Here is a 21508-nt window from a genome sequence, read left to right as displayed (position 1 = left end):
CAATTTTCTATTCTCAGCAGAGAAGCACTGCTGATTTCCAAAAGTATATGTTTTAAGATTATGAGATGCTTTTTTAACTTTCAGTGCCTCTGAAATCAGTGTGGTAGTGGTAAGGTAAAAGTTAATACTATTCTTTACCCCTGTTTCTTACCATTTCTGTTGTGGAGGCTTACTGAGACCCATAAAATCAACCAATACTTCAGAAAATTCTAATCTATAATAAACAGGAATCCTTTCGCCCAGCATGCAGCTCTGGGTCTACTTCTTTCCCCTCCCCCCTTATTTTTTCTTTTGACAGAAAGATGCATGAAACAATCAGGGAAAATCACAAGTGCTTTGGGACACAACAATTCAAATGATGCAGCCTGACTGGGAAAAAGGGAAGGAAGTAGAACGGCTCTCATAAACAAAAAAAGCTAAACAAAACAAAATAAAACCAGGCCCCATTAAGGCTTTGTTTGAGCAGCTGAAACATGAGCCCTGGGTATGAGACAAGAATTTACCTTTTCAGGTACAACTAGAGCTCAAATCTTTATACAGCTCTTATGAGGCATAATTTTATTTCATTTTTTTAAGACCAAGGGTAATATAGACAGTTTATAAAGCAAAGTTGTCTGCTGAAATTCAGCTTAGTTGAATAAATGCTGTCCAGTAATCAATTCTGGGCTTTAAAAGTCTTCTACAATTATTAGTAACCAAAGCAGGGTTTGTATCTTCTTGAAAGCAATGGGAATTTGCATTGGATTAAACTATAATCCACTACACCTAACAATCAAACCAGCAACACCTTTACTTCTCAACCAGGACCTCTCACTGTGAACTTTTTGGATTAGTAGGTGATTTGGGCTTTCCTCCAGTGGCCTCTTACTTTATATTTGGTCATTACCACTCATCCAATGTGATAATTATCTCAGTAATTGAATTTCTTCCTGAATTGCATTATTCTATGCAAACCAAGCAGAGTTCCTCCAGCAATTACCCTAGAGAAAAAGTGATTGTGTTGGACTGTCTTCAGCTGAGTTTCAGCAATTTCTAAGTCAACATCCTGCTTAGTTCCTGAAATATCTGTCTCGTGCTCTTTTAATTCCCCATTTACATGGACACTGAGATAACCCACTGGTTTGTGTAGCACTGTTCATGTCATTAAAACTATTACTTTCCTTTGCAAAAAAATTAGGTCACTTCCCATATTCCCAAACATATTGCCTGGAAAGAATTTCTTCTCCCACTTAGTTTCCCTATTTCCTTAGAAAGAGAGAAAAAAGGCTGAGGGGGATCAAGGCAGTCTGGGGAATATACAGAGTATATTGAGAATCAGGTAAATTGAGAAAAATAAATAAATCATTGCTGATTTGATGATGCTAAATAAATCATTATTTCTAGAAGATCAAAATGAAATTCCAGCTGTTCTATCTGCCCTGCTGCTGCTGAGTTTGCCCCCAAAACACAAATTCAAGATTTCCAGGATTCCTGCTGTGTAGAAGGTCTCTACTTTGAAAGAGAGCAAAACAAAGAAAAGCAGTTTCCCTCTGGGAGATGCAGAGATGCCTTTCTAGGGTTGATCCAAAGTTTTTCTTTGTTTGTGTCCAATGAATTTTAATCCACTCCTCGATGACATCTAACAGGAAAATTTAAAAGAGAGAAACTTTACGTGCTGCAGCCCTATGATTATTCATGGGAATCTGGAAAAAAAAACCTGCAGTATTTTCATGTGCATGCCTAATGCTGCTGGCTCTATAAACAAAGGCTTAGCATTAAAAACACAGTAGCAGTTGTCTACAGTGTGAGGCAGGAGGAGAATGGCATGGCAGAATAAGCAGGCATCCATCAGTATTTGAAGGACACCAGAGGTAAAAACAATGGTATTAATTGGAAGGGAAAGGATATTGAAGTAGTTTTAAATCAATTTCATCTAAAAGACAGAATGATTTCAGTGTGCTTTTAACAGCAAGGGCTGACAGCCCCTTCGTGCGTGACCCTGCCCAAATTTTCTGGGCAGCTGCATGGAACATAAACTTGGGTTTAACTCACATTAAGAAAGAGGGATCTCTTAAAAATGAAAGCAATTTCTCTTTCCTGATCACTCACTCTGATTTTTATTTTTATGCTTTCTTCCTTCTCTCCTTCCCTGACTGGGCCATTGTTTCATCTAGGAACAATAAAAAGTGGCTTTGTTGCACACTAGGAAACTGGGGGAGGGCTAAGGTATGAACAGTCCCAGCTGTTAAAGACAGCTCAGTTGAAGCATCCTACTAAAACATAGAAAGGTCTTATTATCAATAACACTTCCTGTTCTTAGAGTTTCTTTACTTTCTTAAAAAGGTTTTTATAACTGATTTTGAGGCTTCTTCGGCTTGTTTGGGTTTTTTCTTTGGGTTTTTTTAATGCTTTTTGATGGTTTGGTATTTTTGTTGCTGTTATTTGTTTAATTGGGTGTTAAAACCAGTCATCTGTTTAGATGACTCAGCATGTTTATTTGGCATATTCCAACAACTGTCTGGAAATTTCTGTACTTCTACGGCAAGGGGGATGAAAATCCCAGGTGTGAACTCAAGATCAAAAGCTGAGTGCCCAATCATAGGTTAAACAGCCCACCTTAGAGCTCTGACATTCAAAGGTTTAGCTGGGGAATTCACCCCTTATTTGTAAGGCAAGTGATTTAAGCATCTGTGTACTTTAAAATACTCACTAATGTTTTACTAAAATGTCATCAATATTCCTTCTTTTGTCTTATTTAATTTCTTTCCCCTTGTCTAAGTGTGCTTTATCTTTTAAAAGACATTCAATTACTGTCTTCAGATTATTTTTTACTATGCAAAAGAACAGGCTTTGTAATTGAAAAGATAATGCAACTGTGCAGAGTTTTTTTTGTGTGCACTCTTGAGGATCTAAAAAAGTCAGGATCCTAACATTCCTCTAAGGATGGGGTTTAACCCAGGACTCTGCTTCACAGCTGGACCTGGCTGTCTGCAGCTGAAAGAAGTGCTTTTAATTTAAAAACAAACGTGTTAATGACATTACACAAACACAGGTATCTGAAATAGTACATATGAGTGTTACATATGAGTGCTATTCTTCTGTTGTTCCCATCATGAGACAACACAAACTTTATAGGAAAGGTACTACAATGAGCTCAGCCCTGGGGCAAAGAGCTCCCCAGGACTGATCCACTTGGGCTCTGCACTGATGGGCCTATGAGTGAAGCAGCAAAAGCCTGAGAAACTGCAAGGAGCTGGAGAGGAGAAAGGAGGTGATGAGAAATATCCTGGTGAAGTTTTCACCAGAGAGAGTGAGAACAGACAAGGGGGAGGAAAAAAAAACAAAACCAAAACAAATGTTGGGAGCTGCTTCAGCAAATGAGGCCAAGATGTTTTTCTCCTTTACTCCACACAAAGAGAGAAACATTGTTTAAACATCATAAAAGGAGGAAAGAATAACAAGTTATTTCAGAATTCATTCTTGATATTTTTTACTGCTGATAACAAAGCATTTTCATGCTCTTTCAGCGTGCAATATTAAAATACCATATATTTCAGATATTTTTCTCACTTTCAGACTCAGTGTGACTGGTTAATAATAAAATTAGAAGAGATGGCAAGAAAGTATGAGGAAATACAAGACTTAGACAAAGAATGGTCTTCCAAAGAAAGCCTGTATCAGAAATACTAGTTTGGTTCACTACAGGGTTTTCCATATCCATATTTCTCAACAAAAGATGAAAGGAGGCAAAACAGAAGCTAACCAAGACATTCCAGTTTCCATTTGCAAATGTGCACATGCAGCATCAGTGACACTATCCTGAAGAACAACAAAAGTGTTACTGCTACTGTGCAGTTGTACAAAATCCAATCTAAAAGAGGGATAACTTTCAATACCTCTGTTTGTTTTTTTACTGCAAGAACTTCTGAGAATGTTAATAATTTACAGCATTCATCTTGGTATTCTCTACAGTACTCTTCACACTGAAAATATCTCTGATATTTTGAGAGCAAACACTGCTGGTCAAAGGACTTTAAAAGAAAAAAAAAAATCCCACTAGCTTTCATCCAGTGTTTACCTAGTCCCAGCTAGCAAAAAGTCTCAGAGGCAATTCTCAGTGGCAATGGTGACACAATTCTGCATTTTGCATTATCTCAGAAAGAAGAGATGGTTTACATTTTGCTCTTACAAGCCCCAAGGCAACCTAGGTCCTTGTTGCGTATCAGGTTGTGTATCAGGAGACAACCAAGACCCATGCATGCTGCAGCATGAACTGCTCCCTGCCACTGCCTGTGCGCAACGTTTCACCTTCATTAGAATGGTTACACTTGCTGAACATCTCCTCCTGGATCTCAGCTTTACCTGCTTTCACATTTTGACAAAAGTGTCTTGAATAAGCGGTTCCTTGAATGTAAGGCTTAGGTTTAGTACTCCAAACCTCAGCTTGCCCCTAAATGTTTGATTCAGTTAAATCCAACACAGGATGTGATCTACATTATCCAAGTGAATGGATGAACACTTGCTGAGAACACTTATTCTTATGGAAATGCAGTCAACCCATTTCAAGGGTTTTCCAATATTTGATATGACAGAAATTTCATGAGTTAACTTGATCTCATTGGATTCACATAATTTGGAAGCTAATGATTACATGAACAGCATTATAAATCTTTAGTGCCACTGTAAATCCACATATGCCCTTAAAACATTACATGGACCCTATTTCTGATGGGAGTCCATTATTGTCTATTACATCTTGTTGCTGCCTTCCTTTCTAAATATATATTTAAAAGTCCTTCTCTATTATGCTCATGATTTCTTCTCCTTTGTAGGTCTGAATTCCTGCTTACCCATCTCTGTTAGGTTACCCCCTCAGATTTTTCATTGCATGCCTTTTCCTTTCTGCCCACCCACCCTTTTCCCTTTTCACTTATGCCACTTACAGTTTTGATCTCTACTTGTGTTCCTCCTGATCTCAGCATGCATTCCCTTTCTGATGTCTCCCTTCTGTCTTTACTCAGTCCTCTTACAAAGATTCAGTGAACTGGAGTTGTGACTGCATCTTTAACTCGGCAGGGAACTACAGAGCACTGAATCAGAATACATTCCCAATTAATTATCACACATATGGCTCCTATTCAATTAGCCTCAATTTGTTTTATTGACTGCCAGGGGCAAAAATTTGAGAAAAAGAGATGTTACCAGTTAAAGAGAGACTGCCAAACAGTTAAACTACATCTTTGAATTTTGTATAGCCTCCCCTGAGTGTGAAACTCCAGGCAACTCAGAAAACACTTACTTTAATATCAAACCTACTTGATTAAAGGTGCCTGGTTTTCCTTGCCCGTCCTTTCTCACATTTTCCCAGCTCGGTGTGACTCCACACGTGGAGTCAAGCAATGAGGTGAGGGCTGGGTTGGAGAGGAGGTGTGTACAGCCCCGTGCTACAGCACGTAGCCAAAGGGCACACATAGCCACTTGCTCTAGGGGAGATCACAGCTCAAGACACTGAAGGGAAGGGAGTTTCTAGCAGGGCTTCTTTTAGCTTGGGGCTGTACCTGAAGCAACACCCCCCACACCTGAATGCCATGGTTTTTGTCACTCTGCAAAACTCAACACTGAAAGGAATTCAAGACTACCAAACCTGCCAAGTGTTGCAGGAACAAGTCTGTGTGCAGTACTGTGGCGTGCAAGACAGAGCGTGGTTACACACTACAGCAGGGAGCAGACAGGGAAGGGTCTTGAGAAGACAGTCCGATGAGTAAGTCTAATGAATAACATGTAATTTCAGAGAGCTCATGAAGAACTAAGCCTGAAGTTCACACAAAGATGTTCTTTGTTCTTCAAACATTTTGGTTTTCTCTCTTCTCTCCCCCAGTGCCAGAACCATGACTACAAATGCCCCTGGAGAACAGGGCATAACTTCCCAAAGACCAGTTTATGCTCATTGTTTAAAGAGAGGAACATGTTTTTCCAAAAAAAAAAAATCACCTCTATTGGGAAATCTGCCAACCTTAAGAGAAGAGAAACAAAGGAAAAATGGCAGCAGCTTGCTAATATTTCGGCTTTTGCACTGCTGCCAGCCACTGACTGCCACTTACAACTGCATCAATGCTATACTCAAGGATACCAAGGCAGGCCTAAGCAAACCTCAGTACAGGCTGCAGTATACCAATAGAGGCTAGGCTCTCCCAGAACTAAGCACCTTTGAAATTTCCAGAAAGACTGGAAGGTCTACAAATTCACAAATTCTACATGCTTTGTAAATAGGATTGGTAAGCCCTTCTGATTTGGAGAAAACACCCCCAAAATTAAGGCCAAAAACTGTTCATTCATTGGTCCTATTTGTTTGGACTTGTAAGTCCCATGAACTAATAAGCACCCATTTCAGGTTTATCTGCATGCTGACACTTATTTATACTATTTTGAAGAGTTCTAAATTAACTCAACTCTCAATAAAAGCCTAAAGGAGCCCTGAGGCCAACTCAGTGAAGACCTCTCTTAGAAGAACCAGAGTCACCAAAGGGACCAGCATCCACCAGTGAGTAATAGCTGTGAGCAAAGGCACTAGAACCTCAGTTCATTTTAGAGCAAACAGAAATACAGTGCTTCTTTCTGGTCAGTTCATAAAAACAGGAGAGAAATAAAGGCAGCCATAGAGAAATACAAAAATTTGCAGAGAAATAAGTTTGGAAGAAACTAAAATAATTGCAATGAACAGTAAAACTCAAGGCTACAATGTAGCTTTCAGACAAGGTAGCTGGAAATATTCAAGAAAGTTTGAACCCTAAGTAGGGCAGTGACAGTAGTTAGAACATAACATATGAGATGATATTTGATTAAATAATGCAAATATTATCATCTGTCAATTAGGGGGAAAATGCTGAAGTTACCCTATTCATTATAAATTAAAATCCAAACCATTACTGAGCTACAAACATCTGCTGCAGTTGTTCCTCTGTAAACATCACTACTATGGAGGTCTAAAAACATGTGAAAATCAAACAAGACAGCAAAAAAAAAAAAAAAAAAAAGACTAAGAAAAAAGAAATCCAGTCTTAAAAAGAACAGCTTGAAAGGTCTGAGTGTGCAGATCCCAAACAAGGCCCATGGACAGTTACGGGTGAATGACATTTTGTGTTTGGAGCAGGGGTTTTAACAGCTGTAACAGATGAGCAGGCTCACAGGGAAACCAGAGGCACCAGCATGTGTTAAAAATAACGATTTTGAAGAGGAAGGCCTGTTATTTTATGAGGGAAAAGGCAGGGGGGGCAGACAGGTACTTTTCACAGCTCCTTTTCCCACACATGTGCAAAATGTGGGGTCAACCAGAATTATGTGTACACTGGGAAAACTCTTCCCATTCCACCTGCAGGCTGTCTGCGATGGGCAGGTTAAGTGAGCTGGCAGGAAAAAAAGAAGAAAAAGCCATCTGCACTACATCTGAAGCAGGGCAGGTTTTCCTCGCCCTCCATTCCCAGCTGTGTTAACCTTACAGGTGGTTATTTTCCAGACCACAATGACTGGAACAATAACACAGTGATACACTTTTTAAAAAGATGGAGGAAAGAAAGGCTTGCTCACATAGCCCCAAACACAGAGAGGCATCCTGAAATGCCAGTCTGAGATAACTGGCAATTTAATCACAGCCTCTTTAGAGGCACCTAATTAATTCAGTTACACCGCACTGTAATTCATTCAAGGCGCTTCAAAGCAAATGCAAGCTGTGCCTTACCCAAAAATAGGCACTGAACCAGAAGAATAGAAACAAGAAAGTACAGGAGAGACAAGCAGCTTGTAAACAGTGAAATCTCCAGATTCCTGGTGGCAGTTTGCTGTTTGTGGGGACAGGTCACAGCTGCAGCAGAGAACAAACAGGCTGCTCCACGTGATCCAGCTGTTAGACCCACTGGGGAATAAAAGTAAACTTCCTACTCTGTTCTGTCATTGTCATATCCAAGATACAAAGGAAGATAAGAGGAAGGGAGGAGAAGGACAGAGTCAGGCCACAGTGTGACAAAGTATTTGAGAAAAAAAGCAAAAGCAGAGGAATTGAACAATAGTGTTTGGACAAATGCTTCATGCTTTAAAGTGCCTATACATTAAACAAGATTTACTGCTATTTCCTTTTCTCTCTCTGACATCTACAGCCTAATCATTCAACAGCTGTGAAAATAGGGACTAAAAGAGCAGTCTTCAAACTGGGAAGCGGGACCAAGGCCAATGGCTGGACAAAACCAGTGTCACAGCAAACTTTCCTTTGTAAAAACACAAACTCAAAAATAACAGAGAGAGAGAGAAAAATTCTCATAGTTGAACTCCCACAAGGTAACCCGCTCATGAGCAGCAGCATAGCTTCTCATTTAACACCCCTCTCTTTTCAACAACAAAGGCAGTAAAAGCTGCAAAACTGTGATTCCAAGAGGTCTTCTTTCTCATTAACTTTCCTTATTGCCATATTTTTTCTTCTTCTTTGTCATCCTTCCTTTCCCCTCAGAAGGATCCCTGACCTCAGTGATGTATTGGTGTAGTAGACTCTGCCTGCAGTGAGTACCAAAGGGCAAACTCAAAACAAACAGCATCTGCTGACTGCAGGGAAGAACACCCGTGCTCTGTGCACACACCACAAGAGCCCAAATAGGCACAGCATGAGCCCTGAATTTTGAAGAGCCTGTTAGGAATTTCACAGTTTGCTTACTATCAAAATGAATCCCTTTTTCTTTTTTTACCCACTTGAGTCCTTCAGCTCCTTGAAAAAACAAACACCATTTTAATTCTCCAAGACTTTCAGCTCCAACTTGAATCATCTAGAATAGAAGAAGCTCAGTCAGAGAAACCTGAGGATTCAATCTCCTCTTTAGCAGAAAAAGTAGAACTAAAAGAAACCTGGAAACACAAGATACATGCGTGTGCACTCAGAAAACACCAGGTAGGGACAACCAAACCAACATTTTAAGGAACAGATGGATCAGTTGCTCAGCACTGAGACTGCTGGCCTAGTAGCCGTGTTCTATTAATAAACATAGTACTCTGTACTTGCTAAAGTTCAAAGTTTCAGCTTTGGATTCACTCTACCAAAAATGAACTGGATCTTTTTTCCCCCATCTAATTTCAGGCTGCTGGCCCAAAAGAGATGGAAAAAATTTCTTCCTTAAGAAAAACAGCAATGAAGTTTGCTTGACAACAGAGAAGTGTGCAAATACTGATTACAATCAGTACAGAAATTACAACTTAAGAAAGCAATCTAATTTATGACTTGAAAGAAAAACAATTTTGATACTTAGATTGCTTGTCAAAGTTGCTTTCAGTTATTGTAATTATTATGCCATTTTTTAAATTATATATTAAAAAAATAGCCTTGGAACTGACAATACCTAACTGCATGTAAGTGTAAATGAATTATTTGTAGCTAATATGTGATAATTTAACATAGTCATCAATACAGCAAAGAAGTATTTGAAAATGAGTATGTGAAGCAGGCAGTAAAAAAAGCGATATAAAGTACATGGAAGGTAGCTTTCCCCTGGGCAAAGTTCCTGTCAACAAGCAGTGAGTAAAGAAACAGCCAAAAAAAAATCTCCAAAGAGCTTCTTCTTTGTTTGAACTCATCTCAGACAACACTGCAGTGAACCTGTGACTTTCCACTAATACCCTGAGCTGAACTGATGGGGAAACCATCAATGCACTCCAAAAAAGAAATCTATACAGCAACTTCCCCATCTGTTTGTTCTGTTTTGTCTTATAGAACCTTAAAATTCAGTGCACATCTGTCTGTAAGAACTGCAGCCCAAAGACAGGCAGATGTGCAGGAGCCAGAACAACTTTCCATTCTAGCTCAAGCTCCTGATCCTATCTAACTCCATCGCTCAAACAGAAAGCAATTATGCTACCCCTTGAAATTTTTACATGTTGAAAGGTCAAAATTCAAAGCAATAAGGCAAGGCCCATTCAGTTATTTCAATTATTTGAAGTATTTAATAGAAAATTTCCTCATTCTTAATACCACATTGCTCCCATCCATTGCCTCTTTCTGTCTTTTCACAGTGTCCTTTTAATAAACCAGGAATTTTTCAGTCCAACTCTCACTCATTCTGGTTAGTTCCTCATGTGAAATGGAAGTAAGACAAAGGAGAATCAGAAGTACTAGAGACAAAATGAATACAAATGTAGGAGGAATCATTCCATGTACATATTCTGAGATGCCACAGGGTCAGGCAAAGACTTATTTTACTTCAGTGACAAACCTGAACCTTCTACAAGGCTGTTTTCTACTTCTGAAAGGTTTTCAAGAGGCAAGGTTGTAGTATTTAAGTGAGGTCATAGAAGATACAGCAGAATTTCTAACAAGCACCAAAGCACTATTTTTTACGAAGAATAAGGTAAGCCTTCTGGTTGAAGACAAAGTTGTAGTTGCTTCTTATTTTGACAAGCAGTGGTGGATTAAAGTATGTAAGGGTTTGGTCTTCTGCACTTGAGGTTTTACAGTTTATGGACAAAATAATTACCTTGCTTTGCAAAACTATTAGCATCAAGTTCTTCACTTCCCTTAATGGGAATCACAGAAGGTCACTACTGATGAAAACAAGTCACACACACACCCTTGTATTGAGTATCAACTATTTTTAGATACTTCCTGTGAATATTTCCTGTTCATTTTGAATCAAAATATTAGACAAACCAAAAGCAAATATAAATTACTCCCTCTATTTCCCTTGACAATAACCTAAAGGCTTTACACAACCCAACTATATGGCAGTGATGTGCCTTCAACAGAGGTTGGTTCTCTAACTGGTACCTGGAAAGGTAACTGCACGTCTTCAAAATGCTCTGGTTGAAGTAAAATGTAGCAGATGTTAAAATCCTCACTTCCTACTTAATATTGTTCAAAGTTCCTGTTAAAAATGTGTAGCTGTCTGTGGGATGAGTGGTAGTTTCCTACCTTTCCATAACTGCCCTCCACTTCACTCCCTTGAGACAATTAAACTGCTGACCCAGTAAAAAAGCTGTGGGAGAGAATTCTGTTAAGATCTAGTCCCAGTGTAAAAAACTCAGTTCCCCTCGAAAGGTTTCCACAAATCTCATTTTATTCAGAAACGAATACAAAGCCTCCTTATATAACTTGGCTTTGTCTGACTAATTTCTTTATGGATGAGTACATATTCACTCACTGACACAAGTCAAAATACAACACAAGAAAACTCTTCAAACTAAGATACACCAAGATAAGTGTGGTTAGTGTGTGGCCCTTCTCACTAGCGAGGCCAAGCCCAGACTCAGCCAATGCAATTTTCCCTTTCTATCACAGTTCTGCAGCTGCAGAGTTACCTGCTGCATCCCAGAGGGTAGCATTTAATCAGTCTAGTTAGTATAAAATGTATTTATGCAGTCTGACTGCTAGTGCCAAAGGCTTCACAGATTTATTTGCTAGCACTAGCTAGCAAGACAAAAAAGGCTGACAACTGGGACTTTTACTGCTTTTTTCCTTTTCACAGCTTCGTTACTGTGTGTCTGTACAACAAATGCAACATGACGCCTCATCTGTAACACACTGATAATTGCTTAAATACATTTTCAGAAATAGCCAAATAACCATGGGAAAGTAAAACACCAGAAACAAGATTCAAATATTAACCTCTCATGCCCTAATTTAAGGATTATCTTTGGAAACAAAAAATACCACCAGAAATGAAATTAATGAGAGCAAAACCTTTACAAATAACAAAGACAGAAATTTGTGAATAGTCTTACTTGTAGTTTTTCTCCCAGAACTTGATTGGTCGTGCGTACGATGCGATGAAGATGACACTACCCAGAAATGGACTGAGTGGTGTAGAGAAGACTGAAGCAGCCAGAGTTTGAAAAAAAAGCATAGCAGAGTCTGAAAACTGCAAGTTAAGGTAACATGGAAAGGGAGGAAGGCAGGCAGTGCCAAATCAGCCATTACCAGCACGTCATCAGTGGCTCTTCAATGCTAGAGTTTTATTCTTGGGGTGACCCTGCTTAATCCCTGCCCAATGACAGATGCTAGGCATAGGCAGTGCAGCAAACACCCTTTTCCAGCTACCTAAGCTACCTTCTGTAACATAAAAGTGCCTTTCCAGAGTCTGACACAGAGTTTAAAACACACACACATGAGGAAAAAACCAATCTCTTGGAAATTATTTGTTCTCCACACTTGAGAATTGCTTTCACTGTGTCCAGTGTTCCATTCTGTGGGCTTCTGCTTCTTTTGGAATGACCCTGTATGTGGAGACACTACGCCTCTATACTCCAATCTGCTGGATCAAAGTCATGTTTTAACATTGATTCTTACTGAAAATTTACTATTCCATGCTGGCCAAAAGCTAAAAAATGTTCAGCATTTCATACTTTTTAAAATATATAAGAAATATATGAGAAGGTGAGGACAGGGGAGTAGTAAGTATCACACATAAACCTCATAATGAATGCCAGAATCCATAGTTTACTTCAAATGTAAAGTCATATTTCAGGCTGCTGGACAGCAAGTTAGGAAATTAATAATGATATTGAAAAAGATGCAAGTTAAAAGGAACATAAATAAAGGCAAGCGAATAAAATATTAGGCTTAAATTCTTCATTAATTCATACCACATCTATGAAATTTAAGGAAAAGACTTTCAAACTGGCATAAGTGACCCATTGTCATTCCTTATGCCTCTCTTGGGAGGGAGGTGCAAAGTAAAGAAGCCATGAACTAAAGGAACCACTATCAACAGACAGTGATCAAGCACATCTCAATCTAAATTTCAGGTAAAATCACCCAATAACCAGAGTTCTTTAGCTTACCCTCTTATATCAATATACTGTATGTGTGTCCCACAATCCCTGAGACTTCACAAAAAGCCCACTTTAACAAAAGTAGCATTATTCTTGGTACAGCATTTCCATAAAACTGCTAGCTAGCCATGCTTTAAAAGCCATTTGCAAAAATCTAGAAACAAATATTTGCCAAAAAATACTTTCAAATCTCTCAACCTTACTAAAAGACAGTGGTCTGGAACGGTGTCTTTGTGCATTAGAGAGATTGAAAAATTAGCTGCCCTGAGAGTCTAGAGTCTTAAAAAGTGACACAGAGCACAAAGCAGAAAGCAAGTACATCAAAAAAGTTGAACTGTCACATTACAGTGCAGTCATAACCAAGCACTGGCTGTGAAAGATGAACAAGTATTTACAAGTGTCAGATAAGGGAAGGAGGCATGGGAGCTGAAGAGAGGAAGAGAGAACAAAGAGGACAGATAAGGACAGCAAACCAAGTTTTTAAAAGTTGGTACTAATGTAATGATTGACTTAAAAATTGCCACCATCATGAGCTAAGACATTTCACACACCACTGTGAACTGTTTGTGTCTTAGACATAATCAGTAGCAATGGGGTTTTTTTTCTCAGAAGACATAATGCTCTACTAAATGGACAGTAGAAGACAGTGTGAAATATAATTTTAACTGTTTCATATCTGTGTGTCATGAGAGCAAATGACAGCATCTGACTCTCTTACGTATATCTAACGTGTGCAGTGGGCAATTATCTGTCACAGGGGTATTTTTATTTGAGGACATCCAATTTCTCTGTATGAGGTCATTATTTAGTTACTTTCAATACCAATGCTTTAATTATGTCTAAGTAAAAAAGAAGAGTCAAAAACTTACAGGCAAACTTTCCTACACTATGACCTAAGCCAGGTTTCCTGTGTACCATCTTTGTTAGGCTACACTGTCTAGAAGCAGAACTGGTTTCTTTGTGAACAATGGATTTTCTTTCTAACATGGCCAAAATCAAATTTTGAGATCAAAAACCCCAAAGCTAAAAACTCTTCAGCATTAAACAAAATATTGCCTTTGAGGATTAATTCTTGCAATATAAAAATCAGTTTAAATTCAAACCAGCTTCAGAACAGCTAAGTGAAAGACTGACATTCTGAAAATCTTCCATCCCCTCCTTTTAACACAAAGCTATGTAGCAAGGCCAGCTCAAATCCTTTGTTTCTCAAAATCCACATTTTTACTTGCAATTACTACAAGCCCCTTCCAGGCACACAACCACTTAGAGGATGGGAAAACTGACTGTCACAGGGCTCTGTTTTCTGATGTTAGAGCTGTAACCCTGAAACAACCAAAGCAGAAACTCTCCTAAACAGGATAATCTCAACTACAAACTCTTTTTTTCCCCCCTCAAATTTCACTGTTCCCTTTTTAGGTTAAATCTGCCTTTGAACCACAAACTACACTGACTTTCTCAGCGTGCTGATATTTATAGATGCGTAACCTCGTCTTACCCACTTAAATGCTAGGAAGGGAAGTTGCAGATCTATCCTCAAGTCTGAAGCCCATTCGTATTCCTGGTATTTTAAGAGGGACTTTGAAGGGTCACCTATTCCATCTAGCAGCCACAAACAGGATCAGCTTAACCTATATGATTCATGATAGATATTCACTTAAAAGCCTGAAGATTTCTAATGGTGGAGGCTCTACAACCTCCACCAGGCAAAGCTCCACACGCGTTGCCCTTCATGCTGCACTCCAAGGCTTTAAAGTATGCTGAACTACTCATATCACTGAGCTCTGCAGCAAAAGTTCACCCAGGCACTTCAAAATTTAAAAATTTACATCCTGTTTGCAGAACCGATTGAAGCAATTAAGAGCCACAAATAATTAACTCTGTAAAGAAATGGCAGGTTTAGTACCTCTGTAAACTGCAACATGCATTCATCATTACTGTTTGCAGGGTTATGATAACAACAAATAAAATTACCATGCAAAGAGGCAGAGTTATTGCTGTTGTGGGAATATTAACTTCAGCATTTAACCAGTATCTTAATTGCAGCACTGCCTTAGAAGACAGATTTGCATTTACAAAGCATACTATAAATATAAATAATAAAAAGCTAGGCTAGATCACTTTAGCAATAACTCTGTAAACAAACAAAGCTCTGGTTTAACTACTTTCCATTTTGCAAAATTTAATTGGTAATTTTATAAAGAGCAAAGTTACCACTGCAGAAAACATTTGTGACCAAAGGGAAACTTGTTGGAATGCAATATAAGTTCTTAAATGCTTTGCTAAATAAATTCATATACACTTCCCCAACAGAAATGAATTTTTTTTTTATTGTGAAATTCTGGAAGGATTTACTTATATATAAGCAATATATAACCTAAAACTCTTAGGACAGATCACTGCTTTTATAATGCTTTCCTTCTATAAGGAGACAATCTAAAACTTTCCCTCTGGGAGTTATTCTGTGTGCACTTCCCTCTCTCTGAGGCTTCCATTTGTTCCTCCCATCTAGAAACATAAGCATTGTTACTCAACATTGCTTATGCTTCACAGCAAAGAGCAGACGGAAGAAATCGCTCAAGGGAAAAAACCCCAGCCCTGTGGGATGAAAGCGACAAAGACTTAAATGCATATATCTAACAAACAGTACAAAGTGAACTCAGCAGTAGATCTGAACTAGAACCACTTTGTCAACTCTTCTTCCACAACTTTGGGTAGCAGGGAAGGTAGAAATTAAAAGTTAGTATCTGGTAACACCTTAGATGTCAACATAATTACATTCATTCAGTTTAAATATTTTTGGGGGGATTTTTTATTTTCCCTTCTGTATTCAATCAAGTTTCTAACTGAATTTAAATATAAATTGAGTATTTTTTGTTCTAAAATTCAGTATAGAGTTTTTACCCTACAGACATTTAGGGTCATTTAGAGGTCATTGAACTCTGTGTTGTACTCTCCATATCCACAAACCTGGAGAAAGCCCTGGAAGAGGCACCAAAACAGACTGCTTCTGAAGGACTGCTTTGGTGGAGACAGACATATTTTGTTATTCATAAAACAGAGTGGAAAGGTTAAAAAGGAGAATATTCCTCAGCACCCCAATGAAAAAATTTACATTACAATGTAGAAATCTAGCTGCTTCTGAAATTGAAAAAAAAAATCAGCACAGTTGCAGCAGAAATTGGCTCACTGAAATGAATTTATGTCTGACATACCAACTAGAAACAAGTGAGAAAGAAACTAATATTTGAGAGCTCAGTCAGCCATAAGCCCTGCAATATGTCTGTCACAACATTTCTTTCTGGATGCATCAAAACTCAGTGCTGAGGACTGGGAAGTAAGTAATCTGCAGAATGTGGTTGGGTGGGAATAAACACACCAGGTTGAGTCAGAGTTCAGTTTCCCAGTTTCAGATCCTCTGCAGCCAAAAAAAGAAAAAAAAATAGAAAAAAGAAAAAAAAAAAAAGAAAACTCTCAGAAGATGTTCCTAGATGTTCAAATTTTCAAGTAAAATACCTAAGAATTTCAAATCTCATTCATACACTGTAAATAAATTGCATATATGAAGAGGAACTTAAGAATAAAGAAAAACAAATTTATAAAGGATATGAGGTATTGCAAAGAGCTGAGCGAAAACATGGAACGATGACCCCCAGGCAATCTGCCAGGGAGCAATGTATGTCATGATGAACTGCAACTTCTGCAGTAGGTCCCACAGCTGAAAAAAAGGAAAAAAAGAAAAACATTGTCACTTTTTAGGCACTGAGATAATTTCCGAACTAGTAAGAGACACTTAAAAACTGTGCTCTGGAATAAACATAAGTTATATTGCATTATTAGTTTTCATAGGTATTAAGGTCTTACATCAGTAAGGCATTAAAAGTATATTCTTCATTCAAAATTCAAACCTGCAATGATGTACATTTTTTACCACCATACTGAGGTAGTTCCCAGATTACCTTTCAGAAGTATGTCTGCTCTAATTAGAAAGTGGGAGAGCAGGTTCTGATATTCACTGACTATATATGACAAGTCAGACAGTTACAGGATAGGAGACTTTGGGAGAAACTGGATACTGTGAACAGAGAAAGTTCAATGTGTGACACATGGCTGTGCACATGGAAATCAGACTTACTTCTCAAGAACACAACATTCCCAGTTTTTGACTCAATGGGAGAAGCTATCATGATGTAAGTATATGCACAGCATTAATCATGAATTGTAGCTGCATTTTCAAGATCACTGTATCATAAAAACATTGCATAAATATGAGCTTTTATTGTTGTGCAGTGCAAACTGGAAACCACAACGAATTTACTTTTGCTTCCTGTAAAATATGCTTGGTGCTTCAACAGTTTCTGATTCAAGAATGATGTGTACTTTTTCCCTGGAATACATTTTTTCCCCACTGTCATTTGTCTTGGCACCAGGCCAAAGCAGATCTTATGTCTTATCTATTGCAGAGTGGGTTCCTGACAAACTGTCAGGAAAGATTTGGCCATCAATAGACATTAGTGCTCAACACACAGGGAAGTTGACAGTGAAACAGGAGTATATGCAATATTTCATGCTCATATAGCAAATATATGTTGAATTTCTTAAAGTAATTTTTTTTGAGTTAGTGACAAACAAGACTTTGCCAACATCCTGAAAGACACTGAGACTGTATCAACACATGTACATTAAAATGCTTCCAGGGAATGCTCTCAAGCACTGATATTGTGCATATTTTTAAACTGCTAGAAAGGCATCTGGGCAGGTTCTGGTCTGGCCCAGCTAACAGTCTTCCAAACAATCTCCATGAATTCTTTTGAAAGAAAATCCTTCATGGTTCATTTCTAGGCGGCAATTCCATATCTGCACCTTGCAAACAGACTGGGAGAATTCATCAGCACAGGCAAAGCTCCTTAAATCACCAGCCCCAAAGTCCCACTTGGCCATCTGTACCCACAGTGGCAATGCACTTACAGGATGTTTCACTGAGCTTCTCCACAGATTGCAGTAAATAATTGCCTATCAAGTGTGAGGGAAGCAAGAATCACTTGTAGCATTGACCTGTTTTGGTCTCTGTGCTACAAAACCATCAAACAGCAGCTGCTAACTCGGTATATCCAGTGCCACCCTAGCTCCAGCTACAACTAATAAACCTTCCAGGAAAGATGCAAGCAGTGATTCACTTTCTCTGCTTTGGCATGACTCAAATTAGGAGCAATACACAAAGTATAGATTACACTTACTTTGCACAGATACACCATTTAAAACCACCAAAGCCCTGATAAAATCAAGCTGTTACAATCCCTTCAATGCACAGCCTGGTTACCCCTACTTAGTTTGAGAAACTTGTATTTTGCTAACTTTGTTTTCTGTCAAAAATACTACATGTCACTTGCAGACTGCAGCATTAAAGTAGGCAAGTAAAACTGAACTGAAACTCAAATGGTCACTTATTTATTTGAATCTTATTAGCAGGTTGTGGGATTGCTTTGTTTCACTGCAGTTTTATTTATCTCAAACATCACAATGAACAGCTGGAAGAAAAATTTTATCTGCAAAAAGATTTAAGTGAAGGGCTGGAAAAAGCTGATGACTTACATTTGAAACTTCAAAAATTTAAAACTGCAACACAACCCAGCAAAGTTCTGCCAGTTACAGATTGACATCACAGAGTCATAAATCACCCTAGCTGTGCTCAAAGCACAAAATTCATCAAATGGTTTTCAGATCTCAAATAAAACTCAGGTTTTGCATTTGCTAGGAAACCAAATCCAGGAGGACACCCTTCTGGCTCCTTGTTCCAATATATAATTTTCAGTTGTCCAACATATAATTTTCAATTTACACCTTGCAAAACTTGGCCCATGGAGCCCAGGTTCCCTGTTGTATCTAACAAGTCCTACTGCTTCTGCATTCCCCACTGCTTGAACTTCCTGTTGTTTCTTCCAACACTTTCCTCTCAGCTAACACTTTCACTAGACAGGCAAAGGAGCTCATTTCCATTCGAGAACATGAAGCAAGAATGCTTTAGTGAACCTCTCTTGGTTTTTGAAAGCCTTACAACACTGCACTTAAAAGCCTGGAAATGTGTGATTTTCAAGCTACTGCTTTCATTAAGAGTTGTCAAGTGCCTCTATTACCTCTTAAATCCCTGCTTCCAGGGCATGTTCTGCAAAATGCCTTCAGGGTAATATGCCATTAGCATTTTACATCTCTAACTATGATTGCTAAAGGTGATGTCATCTACCAACTACAACACTGAGATTTAGGAAAGGAGGACATGGCTTTACATCTTCTCTTTTTGATTTTGCTAGAACGATCTGAGAAACTGTTTCTTCTTACCAGTTTCATCCAATTTGCAATATGCTTCCTCCTATATCTGATAGGGGAACTCACAGAGCTTTTCTCACAGAAAGAAAGTGAAGCTGCTAAAAATTGCCTTTATAAATAGGGGAGGCTGAGCTATTCTCTTATTTCAACTACAACTAGCTGCATTTCAACCTTCAGTAATCTGAAGACATGAGCTAAAGAGGAAAACCTTCATCTCTTTCAAATTGTCAGAAACGATATAGAATGAATTTGAGAGAGAGAGAAAAGGCAAAGCCCATCTGGAGCTGAATCTGTTGAGGAAAGTAAAAGGCCACAGAAAGGACTTCTACAGGTATGTTGAAAGCAACACACAAACTGGAAAAAATCAGATAGACCTGCTGAGGGATGGGGCAGAGGACCTCGTGACAAAGGGCATGGGGAAGGCCGAAGTACTCAATGCCTTCCTTGGCTTGGTCTTTACTAGTGATCCTTCAAGCCAGAGGCCCCTGAGAGCTGTGATGAAGCATGGAGAAATTGAGACACCTTACATAGCAAAGGATTAGTTAAAGGCACATCAAACCAAACTAGAAAAAACCACTTCTGTGAGACCTGATGGGACACCTAAGCCCTTCTGTGGTTCTGTGAAACACACAAATTATCCTCAGCAGAGATCTGTCTGAACGAGGGTGAGGTGTAACAGTGCTAGGATACAAAGAGGGAACCTTCTAAAGTCAAGGTGAAAAAAAAATAGTCTCTGGTGAATTTTAACCATCTTTTTATAGCTATTTCCTAAAGCATATATAAAAGATTAATTTTTATTTAAGACTTCTGCATCCCAATTTAGAATGATTTATAAAAGAATATTTTTATTAAGCCTTATTAGATCTTCAGTGTTTTCTACAGTTCACTAAGCAGAAACTATTATATGTTTATATATTATTTATAATATATAATTATATATTATGTAGGGGACATAAAAGTTCTAATATTCCTACATATCTGTATGCATGTGACAGTTTTACACAGTAAACAGTTTTTTAAAGTCTTTGATAAAGACCTTAAATTATCAGCATGTTTGGTGAATTTAAACCAGCGCTACTGTCATGTAAAAGTGCAGAACATGCATCCATCTTTCATGGTTATTTTATGTGGATACACATTTTACCTTAATCATCCTTAAGTCTCCTATGAGCTCTGAAGCCTCTACAGATTTCTGGTGCACCACTGAGTAATATACAAATCAAAGGCAAAGACTCATCTTCCCAGAATTTTCTTTAAATCTGGTTATTCCTACTTAAACAAATTTAAGTACCATTACAAAATAATTTAATGGAAATTAGTTAACATACATGAAAAATCATAGATTCGTGGAGTCTGAAACATCACTAAAATCATATATCTTTTTCTCAGTTTGGTAGATTTTAATAAACTAGGCAGAGGTTAACACCTGAATTTAAATGACTCAGTGTGACATGGAGACTATGCAATGCTCTCAGCTTTTGGCGGCCCTTCTATGTGTTTGGCATCTGCTGGGATTTTGTGTGGGCAGACTTCTTGGCAACTCTGGGACTAAATAATGCATAAACATTACCATTTTCTTGCTAAGTTTAAATTTTTCTATGTTTTAAAAACTGTGTATATATACACACATAGCTTTTAAACAAAAATAATGGTCATATCTATAAATATATAGCTACATGCTCTGCATGCAACAAAAATTGAGATTAAAAAAGTTAAGTGCAGAAAGAAATTATTTCGTTTGAACAAGTATTTCTTTATATTCCTCTTTAGATCCTGTGACCTTGAAATTATTTGAACTGAGACTCTGAGAGGAGTATTTACTTCATGTTAAGCTAATTGTGATCAAGTGGAAACTCCAGCTTTCGAAATTAAATTCTAATACCTACTGCTATATTTTCATTTTCTTTTTGGCATGTCAATAAAAATGAATATACATGAAGAGGGAAAAGCTGTGAGTATGTATATGTTTAAGGACATAAATTAAACTTGGTGGAAAGATTTTACTCTTGTTCATGGCTTCACTTTGCAAACCATTGACTTTGGGTTTTTATTTAACACCATTTGAAACAAACTTCACCTACGAAATCCTGCAAAACAAGATTTACTGGAAATACTAAAGGTTTTTAATGCTTATGTCTAAAGTCATTGTGACATTCTGTGGTGTATTTGGACAGCTGTGTTTGAACCTACAACAAATACTTTCCAGGATGTCTTTATCTGCACATGCTTAGAGACACTTGAAGCCTTTATATTGTGGCCTTCAAAATCGTTGTCTAACGCAATACATACAAGAGGATCAAAATATAATCATTCCAAGTCTCCGATATCAAACCCTGAAGCAAAGAATATATTCCTCAAGCACAACATTCAGCACTTAACAGTGACACTGTACAAAACAGGCATGTTTTAA

At 38.1% G+C, this 21508-nt stretch overlaps 1 protein-coding gene across 1 annotated transcript in view; it reads right to left on the bottom strand.

The window, feature by feature from the left end:
- The window catches only part of PCNX2 (pecanex 2), a gene marked incomplete at its 3' end in the record, with an annotated part of 150843 nt that overhangs the window by 41509 nt on the left and 87826 nt on the right, over positions 1-21508 (bottom strand). Inside the window, 2 exon segments of the mRNA XM_084203543.1 lie at positions 11728-11857; positions 16384-16492. Of these exon segments, the coding sequence (XP_084059669.1) occupies positions 11728-11857; positions 16384-16492 (239 nt within the window).

The sequence above is a fragment of the Fringilla coelebs genome (assembly GCF_963513975.1).
Source record: "Fringilla coelebs genome assembly, chromosome: 3".
NCBI lineage: Eukaryota > Metazoa > Chordata > Aves > Passeriformes > Fringillidae > Fringilla > Fringilla coelebs.
This window is presented reverse-complemented; position numbering and strand designations above follow the sequence as displayed.